At 43.7% G+C, this 25,726-nt stretch overlaps 1 protein-coding gene across 2 annotated transcripts in view; it reads left to right on the forward strand.

Annotated features, from left to right (window-relative positions):
- Positions 1 to 662: 662 nt before the first annotated feature.
- Positions 663 to 25,726, forward strand: part of UBAP2 (ubiquitin associated protein 2) — a 103,047-nt gene continuing 77,983 nt past the window's right edge. For both annotated transcript variants that reach the window (XM_026661289.2, XM_026661291.2), the window contains exons 1-4: positions 663 to 1,012; positions 12,892 to 13,031; positions 17,632 to 17,709; positions 20,269 to 20,379. In XM_026661289.2, the coding sequence (XP_026517074.1) occupies positions 12,933 to 13,031; positions 17,632 to 17,709; positions 20,269 to 20,379 (288 nt within the window). In that variant the 5' untranslated portion in view covers positions 663 to 1,012; positions 12,892 to 12,932. The remainder of the gene's footprint in view (positions 1,013 to 12,891; positions 13,032 to 17,631; positions 17,710 to 20,268; positions 20,380 to 25,726) is intronic.

Below are 25,726 nucleotides of genomic sequence, written 5' to 3' on the forward strand. Positions count from 1 at the left end.
ACTCTCCTGATTTTGTGTCTTGTGCAGTGACAAGTAGCAATCTGTTATTGTGGAACTGCTGAAGAAGCCCATTGTGCTAGACAGTGTAGGAACACACACAGTCCATGGTATCTGTCCACCTTTGGTGTCACCATCAAACCTCTGAAGATAGAATCTAAAATCTGATATTATGAGATTTTAACAGCATACTTACTTGATGTGAAGACTCTCTAGATATAGCCTAGCTAGGTTTTCAACAGTGTTTGCTGTGATGATATTCCTGATGGCTGGTAATTTAGCCATTGGGATTTGTGTTGGAAGCTGTAATGTGATCTGGTGAGAAGGTTGTAGATCTCTATTAAGGTGGCTCTCTGTGGTTCAAACTTTAAACAGCCGCACCTTCATGTATAGAGCTATCTTTCACCTTTTAGTGGTTTCCATGTCTAATGTGAATTGGGGTTAGGCACTCTTTTTGATGCAGTGGCATGCAATGCTTTGGCATGCAAGTTTGCCTTTCTTCCAGTTCAAGAGTGTCAGATATGTGTGAATCCTTGCTTGGCTATTTATAGATACTGTTGCTTGTATCTGTTTCTATTCTAGGAATTCATTTGGAACCTGTTCCAGGGGAACGCTATTTAGAAGTGCAGGGGGGAGCAGAAAGGGGGCAGGGAGAACACAAGCACTAAGCATATTCCTGTGATCTGGCAAGAGTGTGCACCGTGTTGGCCTCCTTCTGGTGCCCTATTGTTTTCCATACAGCACCTTGTTTACAAGAACCTCGGTCAAAGTGAATTCCCAGCACTGGAAGTTATCTTGTCTTTGGTGCAGGACTTGTGTATGCTTTTTCTTACTGCAATTTGCAGCACCTCGCTTCATACTCTTCCATTTGCAGCATGTCCTTGAGTCTGTTTTCATATGTGAATGGTGGTAAACTTTAAGGGCTGCCTGGAAGTTGATAGCTATACCAGACTGAATAGCTGAATTCCACGTTCTCTAGTTTAATAACTGAAGTTATCAGCTCCCCTCTCCCATGGTAATGGAGAATTCTTATTATTCTGTTAATACCTGTTTAAATCTGATTAACTGACTTAATCTAAATATTCAGTGTTCTTAAAGCGTTTCACAGTTTAGTAGCTAATTTGTTATGTGAATCACCAGTCTTGTTGGTGACGTTTCTTCAATTGAATGTGAATTGCATGCTGTAATATTCCTGCTTTTGAGCCTTACATTTCTGATATTTCTTTAGTTTTGTTTTTATTGATGTAAATTGTTTATCTCAACCTGTTGAACTGTACCACTTAATTGCTTTAACAATTTTTGTTTTTTTGTACCTCTTGGAGGATAGGTCCATTGGTGGCTATTAGCCCAGATGGTCAGGGATACAACCCCATGCTCTGGGTATCCCTAAACCTCTGACTGACAGAAGCTGTGACTGGACAACAGGGATGGATCACTCAATAATTGCCCTGTTCTGTTCATTCCTTCTGAAACATCTGGCTCCAGCCACTGTTGGAAGACAGGATACTGGGCTAGATGGACCATTGGTCTGACTCAGTATGGCCATTCTTATGTTCTTACAGATTTTCCTAAAAGTACCAAAGGTTTATATTAGACAGGATCTAAGTGGTACTTGTGGACCAAGAAAATTAATTATGAAAACTTTGTAAACCTCCATAGTAGGTTTGTCTGGTTAACTTTATCTGTAGATTTTGCCTTCTTACAGGTAAAACAAGGTTAACTCCTGGTTTGTTGATGGGTGTACTATTGCTTTTTGGACTGTCAGCATACTGCTGACTTTGGATGGTGACTGATACTGGAAAATGGTTCACTTCAATTTTTTTAACAGCTTTGTCCAACAACTGGAACTCTTGGCAAAATGCAAGCTTGCAGTGCCCTTCATCTGTGCTTTTAGCTAGTGTTCGCCGTACTGCAGTAGCCCAACCTTGTACTGCTTTGAAATTGTCCTTCTGACGTTGTCACTAGAAACATGAAGGAGTAATGGCACCGAGAAAAGCCAGTCATAGCATAGGCGGGAGATGGGCAGGCTCTCCTATATGGCTCTGGCAGTGCACCTCTGACTTGACCTAACCTGTCTCTGTCACTTAAATCTTACCAGTGTTACCTGTAATAGTAATAGATAGAGGCATTGATTAAGCGGAGGTCACAAATCTCCATTCTCATTTTGAACTAAACAGATGATTTGCTTTTCTCTCTGTCTGAGAGCTCTGTGCCTCCCCGGTGCATTTCCTTTTTCTCCATGGGGAGCTGCTTCCTTGATCTGCAGTAACCCTGCAGATGCTGTTCAGTTGGGTGCTCATCTAGTCTGCTGCTGTTCCCTACACTTAACTGGGAGATGAGAGGAGGTGTGAAGTGTTGCACAAGTTAGTGCGGATAGCTTTCAGTAACATGTTGCTTTGCCCTGTGGGTTTTGGAGGTGATGGGGAAAAACCAGTGGGGAGCGACCAGCCCTGCCCCTTCCTAAACAGTGGGTCTGGGTTCTCCACTCCCACCCACGGACGGCCTACCATGGGGTTGACTGGTTAGGAGGAGAGCGTGCTATAGAGCTAGCTTTCTTTTCTTTTGCTCTTACCCAAGCCAAATCGCCAGGTTTTGACTCCCTTGCAGAAGTGGAGAGAGTGTGGACCTCCCAGCATATTAGTTTAGTACAGGGGTTCTCAAAATTCATTGCACTGTGACCCCCTTCTGGCAACAAAGATTACTACATGACCCCAAGGGGGAGGGCCCAAAGCCCGAGCCCCACCACCCAGGGCGGGAGGGCCAAAGCCTGAGTTTGAGAACCGCTGGCTTAGTAGAAGTTGAAACTCAGCGATGGGACCAGAAGAAGCATGAGAGCCAGTGTGCTGTCCAAATTCTTGTAAGATGGTTGGAATCTCTAGAAGCTTATGCAATAGTTGTGCTAATCAACTAATGACTAGTACTACTCAGAGCAACTTACATTTCTCTTGTATGGTCTGATGCTGGTGAAAAACTTGGTCTTTATGATGGGGTATGAGGAAACTCAAACAGCTACCAGCACTTCCCTGATTTAAGGAAAGAACTGAATTTCATAAAAACATAAGAATGGCAATATTGGATCAGATCAATGGTCCATCTAGCCCAATATCTTCTGACAGCCAAATGCTTCAGAGGGAATTAACTGAACAGGGCAGTTACTGAGTGGTCCAGTCCCAGCTCCTGGCAGTCGGAGGTTTAGGGACACCCAGGCTATAGGGATGCATCCCTGACCATCATCGCTAAAAGCCTTAGATGTACCTGTCCTCCATGAACTTATTCTGTTTTTGAACCTAGTTATACTTTTGACCTTCATAACTTCCCCTGGCAATGAGTTCCACAGGTTGATTGTGCATTGTGACAAGAAGTACTTCCTTAGGTTTGTTTTAAACTTGCTCCATACTAATTTCATTGGGGACCCCTGGCTCTTGTGCTATGTGAAGGAGTAAATAAAATTCTAATTCACTTTCTCCTTACCATTCATGATTTTGTTGTCCTCTATCATATCCCCCCTCAGTCATCTCTTTTCTAAGATGAACAGTCAGTCTTTAATCTTTCCTCTTATGGAAGCTGTTCCAGCCCCCTAATCATTTTTGTTGCCATTCTCTGTACTTTTTCCAATTCTAATATTTTGTTGAGATGGGGTGACCAGAACTGCATGCAATATTCAAGGTGTAGCTGTCCCATGGATTTATATAGTGAAATTAAGATATTTTCTGTTTTAACCCTTTCCTAACATTTTGTTAGCTTTTTTCACTGTTGCTGCTGATTGAGTAGATGTTTTCAGAGTACTATCTGTGATGACTCCAAGATCTTTCTTGATCGGTAATAGCTAATTTAGACCCCATTATATTGTATGTATAGCTGGGATTATATTTTCCAATGTGCATTATTTCGTATATATCAACACTGAATTTCCTCTTCCATTTTGTTGCCCAGTCAGCCAGTTTTGTTAGATACGTTTAGTGAGTTAATGTTTTGCAGTCTGCTTTGGACTTAATTTTGTATCATCTGCAGACTTTGCCACCTCGCTGTTTATCCCTTTTCCAAGATAATTTGTGAATATGTTGAACTACACGTTTCCGGGTACAGATCCTTGGGGGACCCTGCTATTTACCCCTTTCCACTGTGAAAACTGATAATTTATTCCTGCCTTCCGTTTCCTATCTTTTAACCTGTTACTGGTCTACGAGAGGACCTTCCTTCTTATCCCATGACTGCTTGCTTTACTTCAGAGCCTTTGGTAAGGGACCTTGTCAAAGGGTTTCTGAAAGTCTAGGTATACCATATCCACTGGATCACCCTTGTTCACATGTTTTTTAATTCCCTCCAAGAATTCTAATAGATTGGTGGGGCATGATTTCTCTTTCGAAAAGCCATGTTTACTCTTCCCAAACATATTGTGTTCTTTACTATAGTTTCAACCAGTTTGCATGGTACTGAAGTTAGGTTTACGGTTGCCTGGATTACCTCTAGAGCTTTTTTAAAATTGGCGTTGCATTAGTTATCCTCCATTTATCTGATACAGAGACTGATTTTAAGCGTAGGTTACATACCATAGTTAGTAGTTCTGCAGTTTCATATTTGAGTTTCTTCAGAACTCTTGGATGAATACCATCTGATCCTGTTGACTTATTACTCTTTAATTTATCGATTTGTTCCAAAACCGCCTCTGTTGATACCTCAGTCTGGAACAGTTCCTCAGATTTGTCACTTTAAAGGAATGGCTAAGGTGTGGGAATCTCTCTCATATCCTCTGTAGCAAAGACCGATGCAAATAATTAATTTAGCTTCTCTGCAGTGGCGTCATTTTCCTTGAGTGCTTCCTTAGCACCTGGATTGTCCAGTGGCTCCACTGGTTGTTTGGCAGGCTTCCTGCTTCTGATGTACTTAAAACGAAAACATTTGGAGTTAGTTTTTGTTTTTTTGCTAGTTGCTCTTCAAATTCTCTTGGCTGGCCTAATTATACTTTTACACTTGACTTGCCAGAGTTTATGGTCCTTTCGGTTTTCCTCAGTAGGATTTGATTTTTTACTCTGACTGCCTCTTTTACCTTGTCTAGCCATGATGGAATTTTTTTGGTCCTCTTACTTTTTTTTTTTTTAATTTGGTGTGTGTGTCTGTCTGTCTGTCTCTCTCTAGTTTGAGCCTCTATTATGGTGTGTTAAACATTTCTATGCAGATTAAAATAGTTAGTGTGCTTGGAAAGACAGACAGTTCCAGTGCTGACAGGTTTTACTATCCTCCCTTCTTCGGATAGAAGCACTTCAAAGCCTTTTGTAAACAGGGATGTCTTATAACTACAAATTACTGAACACTAATACATAACACAGGCATTTGTGATTTAAAGAACATTTCTCAATGAGTGTAATACATGACTCTGTTTTCTCACTATAGATCAGGAACAGAATATATTATAAAAGAGCAACAGATACTAAGAGACACACAGAATCTCACACGTGCAGCTGATCGAGAGCTCCCTAGTCCTGATGGGCAGAATTTTCCCTTGAGGGTTTTCAGTTTTAAAAAAAAACTTGTGCCGCTGCTGATGAGTTATTTAATATTTGTTATGGTAGCATCTTGAGGCTCCAGTTGGGATCAAGACCCTACTGGCTTGGGAGGATGCACTAAGGAAGATTGGACATTGAGAGTAACAATGCAGAGGGTTTCAAAAAAGGAGCATGCAGTTGCTAATTCAGTAGACACTATTCACCAACAAAACACGTACATAAGAGTTAAAGCTGAAAGTATGTTTCAGTGGAATCAAACTAGCATCCAAACAACAATTTTACACTCTTTATAGAAACTCTGTACCTTTTAAGAATAAACTTAAATTAGGAAATGAATAATTAAAAGATTGCAAGCAGTTCTCCACTGCCACATAATCTCTCGCCCACCCAGCCTGAAATTTGCCACTTGTTTTGTTCTATAATGGAAATAAGCTATTGGGTTTTATAAATTATTACATTTATAGCAAAGATTTCAAATGGAATAGAGTCCCCAGGTACATTGTTATATCAGAATTCTGTAAACTTTTGCATAGTGTGGTGAGTGTGTGGCGTAGAAAACTTTTTATGAGTAGAATTCAATTTATTGATCTGTTTTGGTATATGAAATTTGTTGATTTAGGTGCAAGTTTATGTAAATGTGTATGTAGACCTTACAAGATTGTTCCAGTAACAATATTATGTAAGAATGAATGTGTAGGTTTTTTCCAGTGACAAATTTTATAGTATATGTTAGTGTAATTAGAAATGGGATTTTATAATCTCCTGGTTTGGGGTGTGGTGTGTGTGTGTGTGTGTGTGTGTGTGTGTGCGCGCACACAAATTTTATGGGGCAAAGTTAAGAGTGGGTGGGCAGTGTAAGGACAGGTGGGATGATAGTGAATACTGAAAGATGATATGACAGTGGGCAATTGGCTATATCCTCTAACTGTTCATTGCCAGACTCCTCCTTTTTAAAGGCAGAATTTTTGGAAAGGGTATTTTTTGGGGTGGCTCAATTGGATAGCTTCGTATGAGTGTGGTACTTCATCCTTCCACTTTTAAGTCACATACACACCTCTGCATTGAGCGTTGTCTACCGTGGCTCATTATACAGGGCGTCAGGAGAAGGGCTTTCTTCAGCCTATCTCTAAAAAAAAGTGAAACAGCTGACAAAGGAAGTTTGCTTCAGCTGAGAGAAATAAGTCCTCAGCTTCACAAAATCTCTTGTAAGCATATAGTCATGTGTAAGCAAGATGGCTAGTTTCCCAGTTCCTCCCTGGTCTGCCCATAGAAGCGCTCTGACCCTGTTGCTGGGTTGGGTAGAGATAGACTTCATGTGCCTTCTCTTCAGGTCCCTAATGAGCCCCTCACCAACTCCTTTTATCTTTGTGTGGGGGTATGCACAGACTTTTTCAAACATTCTTAATATTCTGTACCTTTATACTGCTCCCTCTAACCCTCTCAGTAAAAGCCATTTCACTTTAGCAAGGCCAACAAAATAAATGTCAAATTTGTAGGCCAAGTGCATTTGGAGAGAAGATCCAAAAAAAGTTATGAAACCTTTCAAAAATTACAAGGATTTTTATCAGTGCTAACTTTTATAAACTCCTCTTTTGATATTTTCCCCTCCCCAAAACAAAACCAAATGCTCAGGAATTCTACCCTGTGATGAGATGTGTAAATCTTTGGGGGAACTGATTTCTCTTGAGGAAAGTTCAGGGTTGGCACATGAAAACTGGGACTACATTGGAAAACTAGCTAGCTGCATTCAACCTTTAGTGTGGAGCAGGTATTGCTGTTCCTTAATATTTCTCAGGCATTCTTGTATTCATGGTGGTATCTAGGAATCCCAATCAAGAATCAGGGCCCCATTGTACTAGATTCTGTACAGTCAACGACATTACATATGAACTTGAGACTTGTTTGTAAATGCCCCTGCTCTTCTCCACTTTGAGGTTTAGCCAGCCACTGTATTTGAAGACTTTTTTACAAATTCATTCTTTAGCCTTTGTTACAGTGGGAAGGCTTTTGTGAGATATTACTAAAGTTGAGTTTTGCATCACGTTCTGAAAGTGCTCAGGGCTGGTCTCCTTCAGATCTCCTCCAGTGAGGAGTTTCTTAGCACTTGAGAAGCTAAACAGTATTCAAAGTGAGGGGTTTTTAGATAGTAGATGGGTTTCTATTAGAGGGAATTAGTATCTCCCAGATGAGGGTGATCTTAACTTACATTGGGCTTGGGATGATTTGCTGAAACTGATCCCAAGTAACAGTTTTTACTGTCGTAAGGGAAAGTGTGACTGCTTCTTTATAGCGGTGTCTGAAAATCCAGTCTGTTGTGTTACTGGAGCACTTTTCCCCTCCTCCAATACTTGTGCCATAAAGATCTGTAGCTTAATATGAATCCATTTATTTAAAAAACAGCTGTTCCAGGTGCATATTGGAGCAGCAGTGTATCTGGAATACTTGTCTTTGCAAGGTCAAATATGAACTGCAATCAAGAGATTTTCACACCGGGCCAGACATCAATGTGGACTGTACTGACACACAAATCCATTTGTCAGCTTTTTGTAACTTTCCCGAATAGATCTTTAACCAGGCATTCTATCCCTCCCAGCCCATCTTCTCCTCACTTGATCTTGCAGTCAAGATGTGATGCTTGAATTTGTGACATACTGGTCATTTCCATGGCAACAGGCTGTCAAAAGGATTTGACTAACCTGCAGGATCAAGCTGAAGGAGAAGCCAGTCTGTGAGGGAGAGAGGCTCTTGTTAAACCACATCTTAAATAATTAGCAATATCCACTTAATACTGAAAATTCTTAGCACCACACTAACCTCTGGTTTAGAAAGCAGCAGGTCTCTGTTGCCATCCTGGTATTTCTTACTATACCACTGTAAAGGATGATTGTGGGAGTTGGTGAAATTCTAGTGACAAAGTGATACAGCTGGGGGCCTATCTATGCTGAGTTAGGGAGTAATGTTAGCATCTATGTAGAACAGGGGTAGGCAACCTATGGCACATGTGCCGAAGGCGGCACGCAAGCTGATTTTCAGTGGCATTCACACTGCCCGGGTCCTGGCCACCGGTCCGGGGGGCTCTGCATTTTAATTTAATTTTAAATGAAGCTTCTAAAACATTTTAAAAACCTAATTTACTTTACATACAACAATAGTTCAGTTATATATTATAGACTTATAGAAAGAGACCTTCTAAAAGCGTTAAAATGTATTACTGGCACGTGAAACCTTAAATTAGAGTGAATAAATGAAGACTCGGCACACCACTTCTGAAAGGTTGCTGACCCCTGATGTAGAGCATGGCTCTAACCCTGTTGTTGTTAGAAAGGTGCTGTGTTTCCTTGGCTGGAACACACAGGGTGCAGTGGTGCAATAAAACCATTTAAAGCATGGTTTCTTAGGGCTTGTCTACATGGTGAGTTAGTGCGCAGCAAGCCAGGGTGTGTGAATCTACAGCATGCCAGTTTGCCGTGTGCTAACGCGCTGTGTGTACACTGCTACAGCACTGTAAAAGTCCTGGCAGTACGCTAAACTGCACTCTGGTACTTTCACTGTGCTGTAGATTGACACCCTGGCTTGTTCTTTCAAAAGTTTACAACTGAACCTTGACTTAACACAGCTTTGAAACTTAACTATGCCCAAGAAAAGTACTGCTTTCCCTTTATTTTTTTAGTAGTTTACCTTTAACACAGTAATCTACTGTATTTGCCTTTTTTTTTTGGTTTCTGCTGCTGCCTGATTGCATGCTTTGAGTTCCAAATGAGACGTGTGGTTGACTTGTCAGTTCATAACTCTGAGGTTCAACTGTAATTTTTATTTGTAAGGTTCCATCTCCACAGGGCTTTCAACTGTGGTTTTTAAGAAACATGCTTAAATTTTAGCCTCTGGAGGGCTGTAATACATTATTCTAATCCAGATTACTGGGCTCAATGCAGGAGTAACAGTGTAGGGTTTAGTGGCCTGTGAATGTGCAGGAGGTCAGATTGGATGATCTGACAGTTCCTTCTGTCATTAAACTCTGGGTACATCTACACAGCCAAACAAACAAACAGAATCAAACCCTGCTGCAGCAAGTCTCTGAGCCTGGGTCAGTTGACCCAGGCTTGTGCAATAGGGCTAAAAATAGCAGTGTAGACCTTAGGGTATGGGCTGGAGCCTGGCCTCTGAGACCCTCCCCCCTTGCCAGGACTTAGAGCCTGGGCTTCAGTCTGCACCCTAACATCTACACTGCTGTTTCTAGCTCCATAGCGTGAGCCCAAGTCAGGTGACCCAGGCTCTGAGCCTTGCTGCCACGTTTTTTCTTTGTTGTGTTTTGCTGTGTAGATGTACCCTGTGACTCTTAATAGGGTTGCCAACCCTCCTGGATTGACCGGGAGTCTCCAGGAATCGCAATTCATCTCCCAGTGGCTACTGACACCAATCCGGGAGAGTTTGATAGGCTGCTAAAAGTCTGGTCGGCGGCGCAGCGGTGCTACGGCAGGCGCCCAACTTGCCCAGGCTCCACATGGCTCCCAGAAGCGACTGGCATGTCCCTCTGGCTCCTAAGCACAGGGACGGCCAGGTGGTCTCTGCACACTGCCCTCCTCCCCACCCCCCGAGTGCCAACTCCACAGCTCCCATTGGCGGGGAACCGTGGCCAATGGGAGCTGTGGGGGCTGCCCCTGCAGGCAGGAGCAGTGTGCAGAGCTGCCTGGATACCCCTGAACCTAGGAGCTGGACATGCCGGTTGCTTCTGGGAGCTGCCCAAGGTAAGCGACCTCACCCCTCCTGCACCCTGCCCCAGCCCTGAGCCCCCTCCCGCACCCAAACTTCCTCCCAGAGCCCACACCCCCTCTTGCCCCCAGGGCTGGCTCTAGATTTTTTGCCGCCCCAAGCAAAAAAATTTTTGGCTGTCCCCACCCCAGCCCTGGGCTCTCACTCCTCCGCCACAGCCCTGGGCTCTCCCCCCACCCCACCCACACCCCCTGCCGCCCCAGCCCTGGGCTCCCCCCCACCAGTGCTGACTCTGCCCGCTCCCCCCCGGTCCAGTGCTGGCACGATCAAGGAAAGCAGCGGGGCTCCCGGGCTGCGCCTCAGCCCAGGGTCCCTCCAGCCAGGGCTCCCACCTCCAGGACCGGCCGGGACCCAGGAGGGCAGAGCTGGGGGACTGCCCCGGCAGGGGGCTGAGGAGCCGGGGCAAGGTAGCCCCAGAGGGAGCGGAGCCCCGGAGAGTGGGATGTGGGCCCCGCACAGCAGCGCCCTGTCCGCTATGGCCCTGCTGCTTCTAGCCGCCCTGCTGCAGTCCCTGAGCGGCTTGGCCCAGCCCCGGCTGCGGTGCTGGGGGGCAGCCGATTAGACAGTTGGCAACCCTAGACTCTAAGCATGATTGTTCTTGCTTGCAGCTGAGCCAGGTTATAACAGTGGCTTGCTGGTCAGCATGGATGGGGTCAAGCTGAGTTATAACTGGGTTAAAAAATAGCTTGTTAATATAGGTCTCTAATCTGGGCTAACACTTCAAAACAACCTCTGTTATAACACTACCAGTATTTGTCTTTGTGCATGCTGGCAGGCCAAACCATGCTGTACAGCTTGCTTTCCCAATAGAATTAAAACTATGCTCTGTGTGTGTGTGTGTGTGTGTGTGTGTGTTTAAGTTGTTTCACACTGGAAAAGTAAACATGGTTGTGAAAGGTGGTTGTGGCACAGCTGTGTAATAAAATGGCTTATTTTGGTCTGCGTGGGCAGTTAAAAAAAGGTTATAACTCTATTATAAGGAACTCTGTGTTAGCCTAGGCATCTGAAGGTTAAAACCTGGTTCTTTAACATGGTTAAATCTGTTTTATGTTTGTACAGACAAAAAGAAACCATGTTCTAAAATAGCTGAGCCCCAGCCATATGTTAAACTTGGATGTTTCCATAATATAGAGACGGGCTTATTTAGTGCAAGTAGATTTAGACAACATTTCAAGTGAGTGCCTAGCTTTAGGGACCCAAATCTTTAATTAGTCACCTAAACAAAAATGGGCTGGCTTTATGGGGGCTGAGTCCACACAACTCAAGTTGGAGTCGGTGGGAGTTGCAGGTGTGCAGCACCTCTTAAATCAAAATGGCCCCATTGTTTTATTTAGGTGCGTAACGTCAAGTACCAAAGTGTGAAACTATCCACCTTCGTCTTTGAAATGTAGTAATGCTTTTTCCAGACTCTGTGTACGTAGGACCTTACTCATTGCTTATAAGTTGGATTCAAATTGTGATGTCCTGGGCAGTACAAAACAAAAGTGACTCAAAGGTGTAATTAGTTTACCTGAACTTAAATCTTCAGTGTACTGGAATTCAGAGGGCTACTAACTGTTTTTTCCAGGCAGTATAGTTCAAAAGCTATTTGTGTAAAAAAGTGCGAGTGCATATAAAAGATTTGCAAGTTTACTATTAGAGAACTTTTATCAAAGGAAATTACTTTAAACCCTGCTGAAGGTTGTTGTCTTGCAATGCGTATTTGAAGTATTACTGAACAGCTAAGACGAGGTAGCGTGTGATGTAATTGATGCACTTTTTAGTTTAAATGGTGCCCACTACTACTTAGTAGGTTAGTTTTCATGTAGATCAGACTGCCAGCTGAGCTTGAATTACATGTGTTCTGTTTTGATTTGGATCTTTTGAATGTAAAAGTGCAGTTACTGTGAGGGTTTATACATGTTGGAGCGCTGTAGACAAATTTAGCCTGAAGGACAGGTTGGCTTTGGCAAACCTTTTCATAAAACCAGGTGAAACACAGTCTTCCTGTTCAGATCATGCTACAGTCAATTCCTGGTAAAGGCAGCCTTTTTCCAATTAAATATGTAAGAGTTCAGGAAATACTGTGTTTCTCTTCAGAATCTATTGAATACATTTTAACTATCACATCAGAAATCTTAATGGCTGAGTTCAATCTTGGTCAATAAAAATTGTATTTATGTGTAAATGGAAGAGGAGGAAGAAGGTGAAAAATACTAATTAGACCAGGATATAGCAATAATAGGATTAGCTATAAAATTCCTAGGTAACCTCTAAAAAAGGCTCCTAATTACTGTAGACCTGTATTTCAAAAACTTGGGCATGCAGCAGTGTTTCTAATTTCTGTATGTAGCTTCTGCAGATGCACTTTAGAATATTTGTGCTCGCTGATGGCCAGTTATGCATTGAATTTGCCCTTTGACTAAGTACTCACAGTAGTTGTTTCTGTGTATGCAGTTATGCACCTAGCCAGTTGAAAAAGTTGTATATCTATTTTCATGCCTTTATGGTAAGAGACAGGCAATAAATCTTGTGGATGAATTTACCCTTCTTCCTTGAGTTTGGATGTGTAATATATCTGGTAGTTCAAGCATATGTATCCTGCCTTAACCAGCTGATATGTTTTTTCCTTTTCTTTCAGATTTTCTATTTTGTACATACATTGTTTTGTATATACTGTATATGATGACTTCGGTGGGCAGTGAACGTACCCGGGGCACTCGGGACAAAACACAGATTTCAACCACACAGCCAACACAACCACAGAAACAAGTAGTACAGGTAGGTGTTGTGTAACATCTGTCCCTCAGGTTGAGAGTAAATGCCATATTATGATCTGCAACCATCCCCATGGTCAGTGGTTCTCAAAGTTATTTGATTGGGTCCCCTTCTTTGTGTCTGTAGTTGTTTACCCCCTCCCAAAAGTATATATACCGCCACCCAGCTCTGAAGGCACAGCAGAGAGCAGTGACTGCTGGCCGGGTGCCCAGCTCTGAAGGCAGCCCCGCACAGAAGTAAGGAAGGCAATATGAAAAGTGGTATACGTCAATATCACTTGTCACAGCAGACTTGGTGCCCATTGCCACCCTTACTTCTGTGCTGCTGCTGCCACCGCGGGGCTGAGAGCTGGAGCCCTGCCACCTCCAGGTGAGGGATGGGGCGGGAGAGGAAGGAGAGCCTGAGCCCAGGATGCTTATCGGTGAGGGAATGGGGGGAGGGAAGGAGAGCCTGAGCTGCCTCCAGGTGAGGGATTGAGGGTGGAGGGGAGAGCCCAAGTGATGGGGCTTCGGCTGTCCCCTTTATCCCAGCCTCCTGGGTGTGCTCAGCCTTTCTGTATGAGGACCAGCCACCTGGGGCTGACAGCTAGAGCACTTTCCCCCATCCCACCCCAAAAAACGTAAGTACACAGCTCGCACCTCCCTTGACACATTCCCTCGCCTCTCTTGGGAGGCCCACCCCATAGTTTAAGAACCGCTGTCCTAGGTTTAGTAAAGACTGAGAGTGGGGGAGGGAAGAAAGCATTGCATCAGTTTGGCGAGCATGTCCAGTAGCTTGTATTTTAATACTGTATTGGGTTACTGAGCAAACTGCTTGCTGGCTTCAAGTCTGGGATCTCTATTCCTACATCCACCCTAGTCTTGCGTTCTTCAGGAGTGCTCCAGATCAGCAAGGAACTGCAGGCTGTCTGCTAGTCTTCTGCCAGGATCTTATCCCATGGACTCTTCACATCTTTTCAGACTTCAGCTCTTTCTACTGTCCAGAGGCTAGAATCTTGATGCTAGAGCACTGGTTCTCAACCCGCGGGCCGCTTGCAGCCCAATGAGCATACAGCTGTGGCCCGTGACATCCTCAGGGCCATACAGGTAGAATATATATTGTGTGTATCCGGCCCAGAAAACACAGAGAGAGCTGCGTATGCAGTCCGCAATGGTGAATAGGTTGAAAACCACTGTGCTAGAGGATCTGTAGTTAGTGCTGGAGCTTGGGTGGATGAGCGAAGCTTCTCTCAGTGGCCAATAAAGACCACACTCAAAAAGGCATCGGCAGCAGGATCCAGAAAGCTTCCGAAGACCTGTCAGGTGGGGTATACTCACAGGAAGTGGTACAATGAAGATTAAAAAAAGATTTGCATTTTGAGGGCATTGAGGTTGACACTGTTGACTATGAAGGACTTAGGCCATCTTTCCATTGTTTAGAGGCTCAGCAACCCTGCAGTGATGGTCTAGGCCAGTCCATCAGGGTCGGGGAGGGAAAGAGAAGCCGGGCACTAATAGCCAGATTTTCAAAACAGATTGGGAGCTGCTGGATGCTAAGCACTTCTGAAAATCTGGCATTCATTCAGGAGTTACCCGACTGTTCTGCTGGGCTGACAAGAGCCTGTCTGTCTGTCTTAGGTCTCCATATCCTAAAATGCAATAGGCTACTGGTGCTCACCTGGGGAATGGTGCCTCTTCTTGGCTCTTGGATTGACTTGTGGTATGGAGAGGCTGACTTTCTACGGCATATAGTAGTCTCTTTTACCATGTAACCCCAAGTTCCCCCCTCTGATTTGCATTCGTAAGTCTTGAACTTGGTGTCTCGCTCAACTGCACAGATCCAGAAAGTGGTTTTCATGGGGAGAAGCTTTATTTTTATAACCTGACAGCTTGGATACAGTAAATCTTCTGAGTTTTCCCATGTGGTGTCTAAATTCTTCTCTCCTCCCTTTTCATAAGATGATGCTGGTTTGGTCAATTGAAGAATTGCTTATTATAAGTACTGGTGACTGTCCTGTTCTCTCTGTGCTGTCTTCAGATATCACATTGGCACTTTTGCATGGAAGAGCTTACAAACCCACAGAAATGTGCTGTATTTTACTTTGTGGTCACTGTTTATTCATTTCTCTGAATTGAGAGGATGCTGCTAACCTCGGAAATCACCTTAAAACCCCACAGTGTAATGCTGATCTTAATTTGAATTGTATAAGAAATTACATTACACATTTTTCCTTCCTCTGAATGGTATCACTGTTACACTGGGTTTGTAACATTTTTGTTACTTGATTTTGTGGGTTTTTTTGCTCTCTGATTTTTTTGTGTTGGTAGTAAGACAGATAATTAAAAATCCCTATGAGTGTGTTTTGTGATTGTTACTGTGAAGATCAAGGTTTTTCAGACAGGTAGAACTTAGCTGTCTTGTTTATTAGTCATAAGAACTAAAAATGACGGCGCAACCTTTTGTGGGCTAATACAATGCTAGTTATAGAGTTGACACTTATTCAATAAGGGCAAACCAGACTGCAGATATTGAAAGCGACACTTCCCATGACTAACGCTGGTTTGGTAACACTGTCTGTGTTTTTTTTGGACTCCTAATTCAAAATGTGTGCAGCTCCACTGATGATAGCTGTAGTACAGACAGGGTTCAGGAGATTTTACCACTGTCTTCTAACTCTGGGTAATAGGACAATGGTTAAATTCCTGAACTCGGTGTACATACAGATACTATTGATACTGACACTAGTGGTGTTGCACCCATTGAGATTTGCAAGTCAAAAAATCCTAGTGTAGACAAGGCCTTTATTTCCAGTTTTTCTTTGTGGATGTGTCACATCTTGTATTACAGTCAAGTTCCAAAAGATTTTGCTTTTTATCTAACAATGGTTGGTTTTCTTTAAAAGTATTGAGCAGGGATAAAATAACTGGTTTCTTGTTTCTTGTTTCTGGTCAAATAGTTGTCTCTGTTCAGGAATGCTACTGTTTGTTGTGATTACTGTCTAAATTCTTCACTGAGATAAATTAGTGGGTAGGTTATCAGAAATGGGGAAACAGGTGCCTTAGTATGACAGGAGTATTGTGCCACTAGATAAGTAAAAACCACTTGCTCGGGCTTATCGGGACTTTGTTCCTAAAATTATTGGTGGACCTTGCTCCTTTACAATAAACGTGCCTAAAAGCTTACTGGTATGTGCTTACATGCATTTGGTGCTAGCCTGGGGTTAAGAGCTCCTGAATACTCTCTGTTCTGTCACCGACTTACTCTGTGAGGATCATGTACGTACGACACCTTGAAAATGTAAAGGACTAAGTCCTGTTATCAGTACAAATTGATTGTCCTGCAGCCTGGAATCTGACTTTTCATCGCTGCATATGCCACTTTCCTCAAGGAACTGGGACAGCTGCAGTGACTCCTCAGTAAGTCAGCAGCTGAGTGATGTTTGTTGAAAACCATTTTTAAACTCTTCCACTCAGTGTTTAGACTTGTTGCAGGAGTGATAGCCGTCTGCCTCCTTTAAATTGTGCGCTTGTGGTAAACACCTAACAGCACAGGCATTCTTCTTGAAAGAGGTGTTGGCTGCTTTGACTCGCAGCCAAGGAATAGAATTTTACTGTGCAGCCTTTCTGAGGTGGCCTCTAGTAATGAGATTCACCTTCAACAGTGGGTTTTCACCTGTGTTCTTCCATGGATAGATATGATCCCCTTTTTCACTAAGAACTCTTTCTCAATGTGTCAGCATCAACTTGGGACCTCAGTCATGTCCCCAGCATTCAGTTTAGTATCCAGCAGGTAGAAAAGGTTTCCTGTTTTGGGAGGGAATGGAATGAGGCCCATGAGAAGAAGGTGGCCCAAAGCCCCCTTCATTTTTCCTTTACAGGTTTATCCCACAGAAGCTATAGATCCCTGAAAGCCACATGATGGATCAAAATGTAGCATTACATGATGTGGCCACTAATGTCCATGGGCGGCTGCTGCTTCACCAGAAAGATGAGGGCAGCTGCAGTCTGCTCCATGTTATGCCAGTCGAGTCTGGCTCTCGGGGTTCCCGACAAATTACCAGTGTGGGTCTGTTGTCCAAACCTATAACCAAAGCACCAACCTTTCCAACAACAAAAACAGCCATTAACAAAATTATTCAGTGACAGATTGAGAGACAAAGGAAACAAGCTTAGCGCGTACGGGGAAAACAAGTGAGACTGTTCACAAGTGAAAATGTGAGACCTAATACTATAGCACAGTCCAGGGCCTTGGTTACACACTGACAAAGCTGTAGTGTAGATGGAAGCTGTCCCTACAACAAGGTGAAAGCCCCTGGACTCTGTAGGACTTTTATTCTGTTACAGGGGCATGGTTAGGACTGATCTAGATTCCCTGGCTATGTCACGATTGTGGTGTAGATGAATTTATCCTTGACATACCCTCTCCCCTACCTTAAAGCTGGTTTAGATGAGGCCTTTTTAGTTCCTTCCTCATGTAACTTCTGAGCCTGTTCCCTGTATTCCTCTTCAAAAAATTTGGTGTGTGTTGGCAGTGGGAGGGATATTACATGAGTACAGTCAAAAGTTTTTGTTTTATATTTTAATTAAATTTGTCGGAACCCTTACTGGATATTTGCACTTTTCAGGCAACAGCAGAACAGATTCGCCTCGCTCAGATGATCTATGATAAGAATGATGCAGATTTTGAAGATAAAGTGAAACAAGTACGTTTCCCATGTTACTACTGGTGCATTGATTTTTATATGTAGCTTTAGTCTGGTGCTTAATGGTTGTGTTTGCTCAAGTTTCAGAGGACAGAGTGATCTCTCTGTAGCTTTCACACTGCATCCTTATCCTTCAACCTACCCCCTTGATTGAGCCCATTGGTGGCAGTGGGGAGCCCATGGTCTCTTAGCATGCCTTGAAGGTTAATGAATCCAGGTTGTGGTGGGAAGCAAGTTCCAGAATACAGGATTTCTCACAGAGAATGCCCTGCAAGTAGCCGCCTCCCATTTAAATCAACCTAAACACCTCCGCTGATTGCAATTGTGGCTGTATCGCATGGGTGGGCAGATAGTCTCCCAGGTAGGCATATCTCATACCATGTAGGGCTTTGTTGGTCCAAATCAACAGCCAGAACTCAACCCAGAGGACAATAAGCAGTCACTGCAAATTTTGGAACACTGATGTTATGCTCTGTCTGCTAAACCCTGTGTAATAATCAGATAGGAGCTAGTGCAGAAGGCTCCTAGATGATCCCAAGTTAAAGCACCGTGTAGATCATATTGCTCACATCTAATCTCAGGGTGACTGTAACAAGGTGAGCTTTTGGATGAAACTGTCACATCGCACAGATGAAAACGAAATGACGTTTGTCCCAGGCAGGAGCAGCCCAAGATATTTCAAGATCCTCAGACTGAAAAACTCAGTGACAAGTGCCAGCCTCAGTCAGAGGTGCAAAAATCGTTGTCGTCAATTTTCCCGATTGCTTTTTCGGATCTACCAGTGTTCCATTGGGCTTGTCTGGGTTGAACCTTATCCACCTAGTCCTCGTCCATGCCCTAATCTCCTATAGATACAGCATCCCTCCAGTGTGAGCTGCTATTGCTTAATAATCTTTAGAATGAAGAGTGTATTTAGCGCTTATGCATACACCTATGGGGGAAGTATTTATCACCTGTGTAAACTGTATTTGCTAACATCTTGGCAGCTTTTCAGGAAAAGTGGAAGTTTAAACGTAGCTGAAAGGTGAACTGAATCTTTAAAAAAATAAATAAATAAATAAACGGAGTTCCCAGATCATTAAGAGCATGTGTAGGCTTAAAATTGCAAATAAATTCATTGTAAAATCAAACTGCTTCTCATCAGTTCCTTTTCCACTTGCATGCCAGGATCTGGGTACAGGCTTTTAGGGTTCTAATTATCCTGCTGTAGTGGGTAATCACTAGCAACTTAGGCAGTGTAAAGAGTTCAGTTCCTTGCGTTGCCTTGGGTTATGATTATCACTTGCTGCCAAGTGCTACTATTGGGGTTACTGTTGAAAAACAGTCAGCAGCTTCAGCTGACGCAGAATCTAGCAGTCCACCCACTTAGAGGTTCAGCTTAGGGTGACTGCATGGCAGCTGTTCCTCTCCTTCCAGTGTCATTTTCTTGGGTTTCATTTGTAAAGCCTGGTCTGAGGCATTGTCTTTATCCCTTACTTTTTCCTGATGTCTACATTATACAATTGTCTGGTATGTGCTCCGTTGCTGTGGCGATGGGTGCACACCAGGAGCCAAATCATGTACTCCCTGCTCAAACCAGAGGGCCCTACTTGTAGCATAACCTGTGTGCATCTGTTGGGTGTGGAAATAAATAAATAGGATTCCAAGACTCTGCGTAAGAGGTAGTGACCTGCATGGACCAGAATGTGGCAGAGGCTTCCAACATGCATGGTGTTTTGGGGTTGGGGTGGGGGGGTTTGGTGGATCTGCCACTACAGAGATAATAGCTAGTCAGTCATCCCTCCGGCCCCTGAAAGCGCACTGCAGACACTGCTGTGGCCATGGTGCTCTGTGGCCTATTGTGGGGAAGGTTTCCTCAGGCTCTTGCACTTCTCTGCTGTATACAGCTATCTGACCATGAGTCAGTGGTCCCCAAACTTTTTATGTCGCTCCCCCCTTACCTGTACTGTAAACTGTGTGCGCCCCCCGGGAGCAGGGGCTGGGGCTGCAAGCCAGGCGTGGGGCCAAGCTGCGGTTGGGGGCCAGGGCCCAAAGCCGAGGCTTTGGCTAGGGACTGGGAGCGGGAGCTGCGGTTGGGAGCCAAGGCCATGGCCTGGGCTGGGGCCGGAGCCAAAGTGGAGCTGGGGGGCAGAGTGGGGCTGGATGGTGCTCCTTCCCTGCCCCCCATAGGGGCTGGCCTGGCCCCCTCACACTCTCCAAACATTCCTCTATGCTCCCCTAGGGGGGCACACCCACAGTTTGGGGACCACTGCCCTAAGTTATAAATATAAATAAAAATCACACACAGAAACCTGAGCTCAGATCTTGGCAAAGGTAAGGCTTTTTAGGTCACTCTTAAAATATATTTATTTGTCCTGTATGTCTGCAAGTGTGGTGTTAGTGACACTGGGATCTCAAGCAGTTCTTTAAAATATATATATTATAAACACTGCATTTCAATTAGTCTTTGGTACAGCAGTGATGTTCTTGGGAGAGTCTGTAGTAGCACTAATTCTTGCCTTATTCCTTTTAATAATGGTTTGGTATCTAATGTGTCTGCAACTTTTTTTTTTTTACCAGCTTATGGAAGTGACGGGGAAGAACCAGGATGAATGCATAGTGGCGCTACATGATTGTAATGGGGATGTGAATAGAGCAATCAACATACTGCTGGAAGGAAGCTCAGACACAGTAAGGATCCACTTGTGAACAAAACAGCATATTTTTGTTATGGTCCCTTTTTTCTACTTTCAAGGAGTGGATTGTGGGGGAACAATCAAGTACTTGACCTCAGGAGCCTCCAATCTCTCTATCTCCTTCCAGCTCTCCCTAAAAAAGAAATGAAGACTGGGGAGACTTCTCACTCACATATTGGTATAGTAAAATCTGGACTGTCCTTGGAGTGAAAAAAATCTTTCATGCCAAGTATGTACACAAAAGAAGCGCAAAAGGGAGCATAGATATTGAGACATTTGGTCACCCTTTTTAGCATGCTCAGAGGAGGAGGGCTTCCCAGCCAGTAAGCCAGAATCTTTAGCCAGGTTCTTTGAATACTAACCTGATCCTGATGTATGATGTAGTGTGTTAATGTTTTATTGTGACTTTGCCTTAACAAAAAGTTTAAAAAAACAAAACTCAGGCATGCACAACAAAACACCCAAACCCCAAACTAAGCTTTGAAAACATTGTTGCTGTCATGTCACTTTACTGCTGGGTCCCTCTGTGATAGACACTAAAACTTCATATAAATAAAACCACTTAATGGCAAATGCAGTGTTATGTGCTGCCATGTCTGTAATAAGTCTGGTGTCTCAGGCAGTTGGAGATGGTCCAGAGTAAACAGCCTTGTGTGTTTGCCATGAATAGCCAATTTTCACTGCTGTAACAGGAGAAGGAGCCACTTGTAGATATACTGTATCGCTCCATAGGTGCGCACTGCACTTAGCAAGTGTAAAATTAAGATGAGGTCTGTGCCCTGAGAAGTTACAGTTCAAACTCTAATAATGGAACAGTAGGACATGGCAAATAGCTACTTGTTTCACTAATAACCTCATTAATGAGAATCCCTTTAAGAGGAGGGCAGAGGAATATCTCCAAATGTGTTTAATAATACATGGAGTAACACAAATTTCTTGTCCCAAGAAGTAGTGGACAAGAGTCTTAATGTGAGTGAAGTTGTTCCTGCAAAGCCTTTTAAATTTATAAGATGGGATTCAGTCTGCTTCCTCATCTCATCCTAACTGGGAAGGGAACCCTGGACTTCATTTCTTTTTTAAACCCTCTTCCTTTATCTCTCCTGTAACGAGTCAGTGCAAAGACATGTCCTGCTTAGATGTTGCTATAAGCCAGTTATTCCTGTTTCAGCTTCTAAAGCGTAGGGGTCACAAACTGGGATCTGTTTCTAGTTGAGAGGACAGGAAATGCTTAAGTAAGCAGGTAACAATCACAAACAAACCTTACTCTGCCCAGCCTATGTCTAAATGTAGGGGTCTTCTGAAGTGGACTATTGCTAAGGCTGTGAGTCTTTCATGGAGGTCATGTGACTTTCCGGGACCTCTCTGCCTTCTGCAGCTGCAATGGCTGGTGCGGCTGACCCCAGGGTCGTCCAAACAGCTGGGATAGGCCCCGGGGCCAGTGGCACCAGCCGCTGCTTGGGCGGCCCCAAGCAGTTGGTCCCCCAGAGCAGCACCGTCCGCTGGAGCACACCCCCAGCACCTAAGATTTAGTTAAGGGTATTTTTAGTAAAAGTCATGGACAGGTCACTGGCCATGACTTTTTGTTTATTGCCCGTGACCTGTCCATGACTTTTACTAAAAATACCCATGACTAAATCGTAGCCTTAACTATTGCTTGCTGCACAATAGGTGGTTAAATCAAGACTAGCAGAAAGCAACATACCTTGAATGAGTGTCTTGGGTATCTCTCAGGGACCAAATACATACACCTCTACCCCGATATAACGCGACCCGATATAACGCGAATTCGGATATAGCGTGGTAAAGCAGAGCTCAGGGGGGGAGGGGCTGCACACTCCGGTGGATCAAAGCAAGTTCGATATAACGCAGTTTCACCTATAATGCAGTAAGATTTTTTTGGCTCCCGAGGACAGTGTTATATCGGGGTAGAGGAGTACTTGGAACAAAAAAAAAATTTACATTTTAATGACAGCAAGTATTGATTTCAATCTGACTTTAAAAGTTTGAGTGTTCATGGTCTTCATGTTGAAAATACTTGCTTCTTTGGCTGGGGCACATGACTTCTGAGGAGAGGCTGAGGGAACTGGGGTTATTTAGTCTGCAGAAGAGAAGAGTGAGGGGGGATTTGATAGCAGCCTTCAACTATCTGAAGGGGGGTTCCAAAGAAGATGGAGCTAGGCTGTCCTCAGTGGTGGCAGATGACAGAACAAGGAGCAATGGTCTCAAGTTCCAGTGGGGGAGGTCTAGGTTGGATGTTAGGAAACACTATTTCACTAGGAGGGTGGTGAAGCAGTGGAATGAGTTACCTAGGGAGGTGGTGGAATCTCCATCCTTAAAGGCTTTTAAGGCCCGGCTTGACAAAGCCCTGGCTGGGATGATTTAGTTGGTGTTGGTCCTGCTTTGAGTGGGGGGTTGGACTAGATGACCTCCTGAGGTCTCTATGAATGTTTTCTCTGTTTAGCAAATTAGATAGTTAGCTCAAGAAAGAGAAGTTTTCTGGAAGCCAGGTAGCCAGCACTCTGATAGTTTAGCATAGCACTTCCACCCTTCGGAGAGCCACTCCAAATCTGTCGCTCGCCATAGAGAAGTGCGAAAGGCTTGGATGGTTGTACATCAGTGTAGTTCTGAGCCTGCCTGCTGGGAACCAGTACTGGTGTCATAAATAGCAGCGTTTTTCAAGTTTCTCAGTATACACTTTTTTATTACATGAAATGAAAGGATTTAAAGCTGCTCTTAAAAATTGCTGCTGTGCATATTCACCACCTTTCTCAATTATTTTTGAAGCAATCTCTTGGTAGTTCACCGAGGATACATCTTGAGAACAGGGTACTGTCTACCCAGCCTTCCCTCTACAAGAGTATGCTTCCACACTGCCAGCCTTGGCAGCCATAGAATTACAGTAGCACCATGCTTTGCCACAGAAGGACTTTAAAGCCAGCTGCTGCTGTTAAATGAGAGAGGAGAAAATTGGATCTTAGACTGTGTCACTCTGTTACCATGAGGGCATTTGCTTTAGTATTCTGGTTAAAGTTCAGCTGGAGAAGTTTTTCTGTCCACCTAATTGCAGGAGGAATTTTTTGGTTGGGCAGAGTCGTCTTTGTCCTTATCTGTTGTGTAGTAGTGTTGCTACAAACTGCCCCACAGGTGGCTCCATTCCAGTGGTAGGTGAAATGAGAAAGATTCAGCATGCATCAATAATATCAGTGCATTGGAGGTCTTTGGTTGAAAGACACTATAGGATGTCAAATGTTGTCATGGGATTCTAGTTCATATATGCTACACTTAAAGGGCTGATGTAACTTGTAAGCAATCTATTTAATGCGGCCAAGATGTCCGCAAAGCAAGAAAATATGGTTAAAAGTTCTATTTGTAGAGCATCCAAAAGACTGCCAATGAGCTTCTTTGAACTGAGGCCTCCATACCATCTGGCTGTCTGATAATTGCTTTATGAAGATCCCCGTCTCCAGTAGTTCTTACGGTCTCTTCTGGGTGTACAGAATCTACGGAGGGATTAGGCAATGTTCCTTTGTCTGACTATTTTTTCAGCTGGGGATATTACTCAAATGGTCAGCCTCTGTCTTCATGCCTGACTAGCTCTTTTGCTGGCTAAATCCTCTAAAGCTAGAGTGCCAAGCTGGCCCTTCAAACAATCCATCCTGCCACTTAAGCGAAGACCAATAACTTCACCAAAGACAGGCCTCTTTTGTTACATTGCTGCCCAAGATCAGATCTGCAGCTGGCGCTTGGACTGCTTCAGACAAGGTCAGCTGAAAACTTTGTTCATTAACAGACTGTTACTGGCAGTGAGTTACCTTGATGCTGGCTTTCCTCTCCTCTAAGATGTTCCCTCTTAGGGAGATACCAGCATTAGCCTTAGAAGACATCCCTAGGGAAACCCAGACTCCTCTCGGCATTTCCTTCTAGAGGAATTATTCTTTCTGTGCATAAGTAGCATTAAATGGCTTAATGAAACCCTCCACTTCAGCTATTACTTTAGGGGAAGTTCTTATGAGCGGAGAAGGAAGGACTTGATTGCTCCATAACTCTACACCTGTTACTTAACACACTCATTAACACCTGAACAGTTTCAGCAGGAATTCTAGTCTTCCCACCAATTCAGGTTAGTTCTCACTAAGGAGGAACTGTGATCCTCTGCTTCTGAAGTAGGCTCTGCAGTAGCCTCTGTTTCCAGCAAAACATCTCTTCTCATATTGGGGGACACCGATTCCACCGACTTGTTAGGAAATAGAATAGATAGACAGGAATTTTTAAAGGCCTCTATTTGCCACTACCCAACTTTTGTTCGTCTTTGCATACAGCTTATGCCTGAGCAAACTTAACGACAGCTCCTTTTGAGACCCACCCCTTTTAGGGTGACTTGTAAGTTGTCTGCCCTGTGGGATTTTCTTTCCTTTCAGAGATGTCTCAAACTTTCTCAGGATTTCAGCATGTAAATAGGCTTCATCCACCATAGCGCTTGGAACCTAATGGTAATCCTCCTGTATTGGAGGAGAATCAAGCTTTCCACCACATATAAACTAATATCCTTTGCATGTTCTGTCACCTGTTTGATGAGCAACTCATAGTCCATGTCTTCTGTCAGCTTAGGAGAAGCCCAAACCTATGATACTTCAGCCTCTCGCACCTGAGAAGAAATTGAAATAGGATTGTGACTATCACTCTTCTTTCTCCCCCCCCCCCCCCCCCCCCCCCCCCCCCCCCCCATCAGCTAGCCACCGGAGTAACTTCTTGTAGTGCTAACTCTTTCCAATGGAGAAGTTGAAGCACAGACTATTTTTGATTTTTTTTTACTTTTAAAGCATTACAGTATTCAGTTTGTTGTGCTACCTTGATAACATTTGGGACTTTTGCATTGTCTAGCCAGCATTGGTTAGCTTGTCACAGCTCATCCTCAGGAGAGGGGACTTTGATTTGAGCTGAATGGAAACTTTGCCTGGGTAGTTCAGGAGAGTCTGGGCAGGACCTAGAGTTAATGGCAGCCATACTTTGTCTTCATTCTGATTGGTACCATTACTTCTCTTGAGGTCACAGCTTCATCCAGCATTCCAAATGGGGGCTGGAGGTATAAATTGCCCTCTGTTTCTATGTTGTCTGTCTAGACTGTAAGCTCTTTGAGGCAGGGACTTCATTTTCATAACTGTATATAAAGTGCTTAGCACATTGACACTGTGCAAATAAATTTTAATTTTTCTCCCTTGCTTTGTAACTATGGCTCAATAGCCTAATTATACAATTACATAATATATTATCAACTGCCATATTATTCTGAGAAGTTTTTTTTTAGCTATTTCTTTTTAAACTCCTACAAATGTTTTGTAATT

Source organism: Terrapene carolina, unplaced genomic scaffold (assembly GCF_002925995.2).
Source record: "Terrapene carolina triunguis isolate 2854851 unplaced genomic scaffold, T_m_triunguis-2.0 Scaffold998, whole genome shotgun sequence".
Lineage (NCBI taxonomy): Eukaryota > Metazoa > Chordata > Testudines > Emydidae > Terrapene > Terrapene triunguis.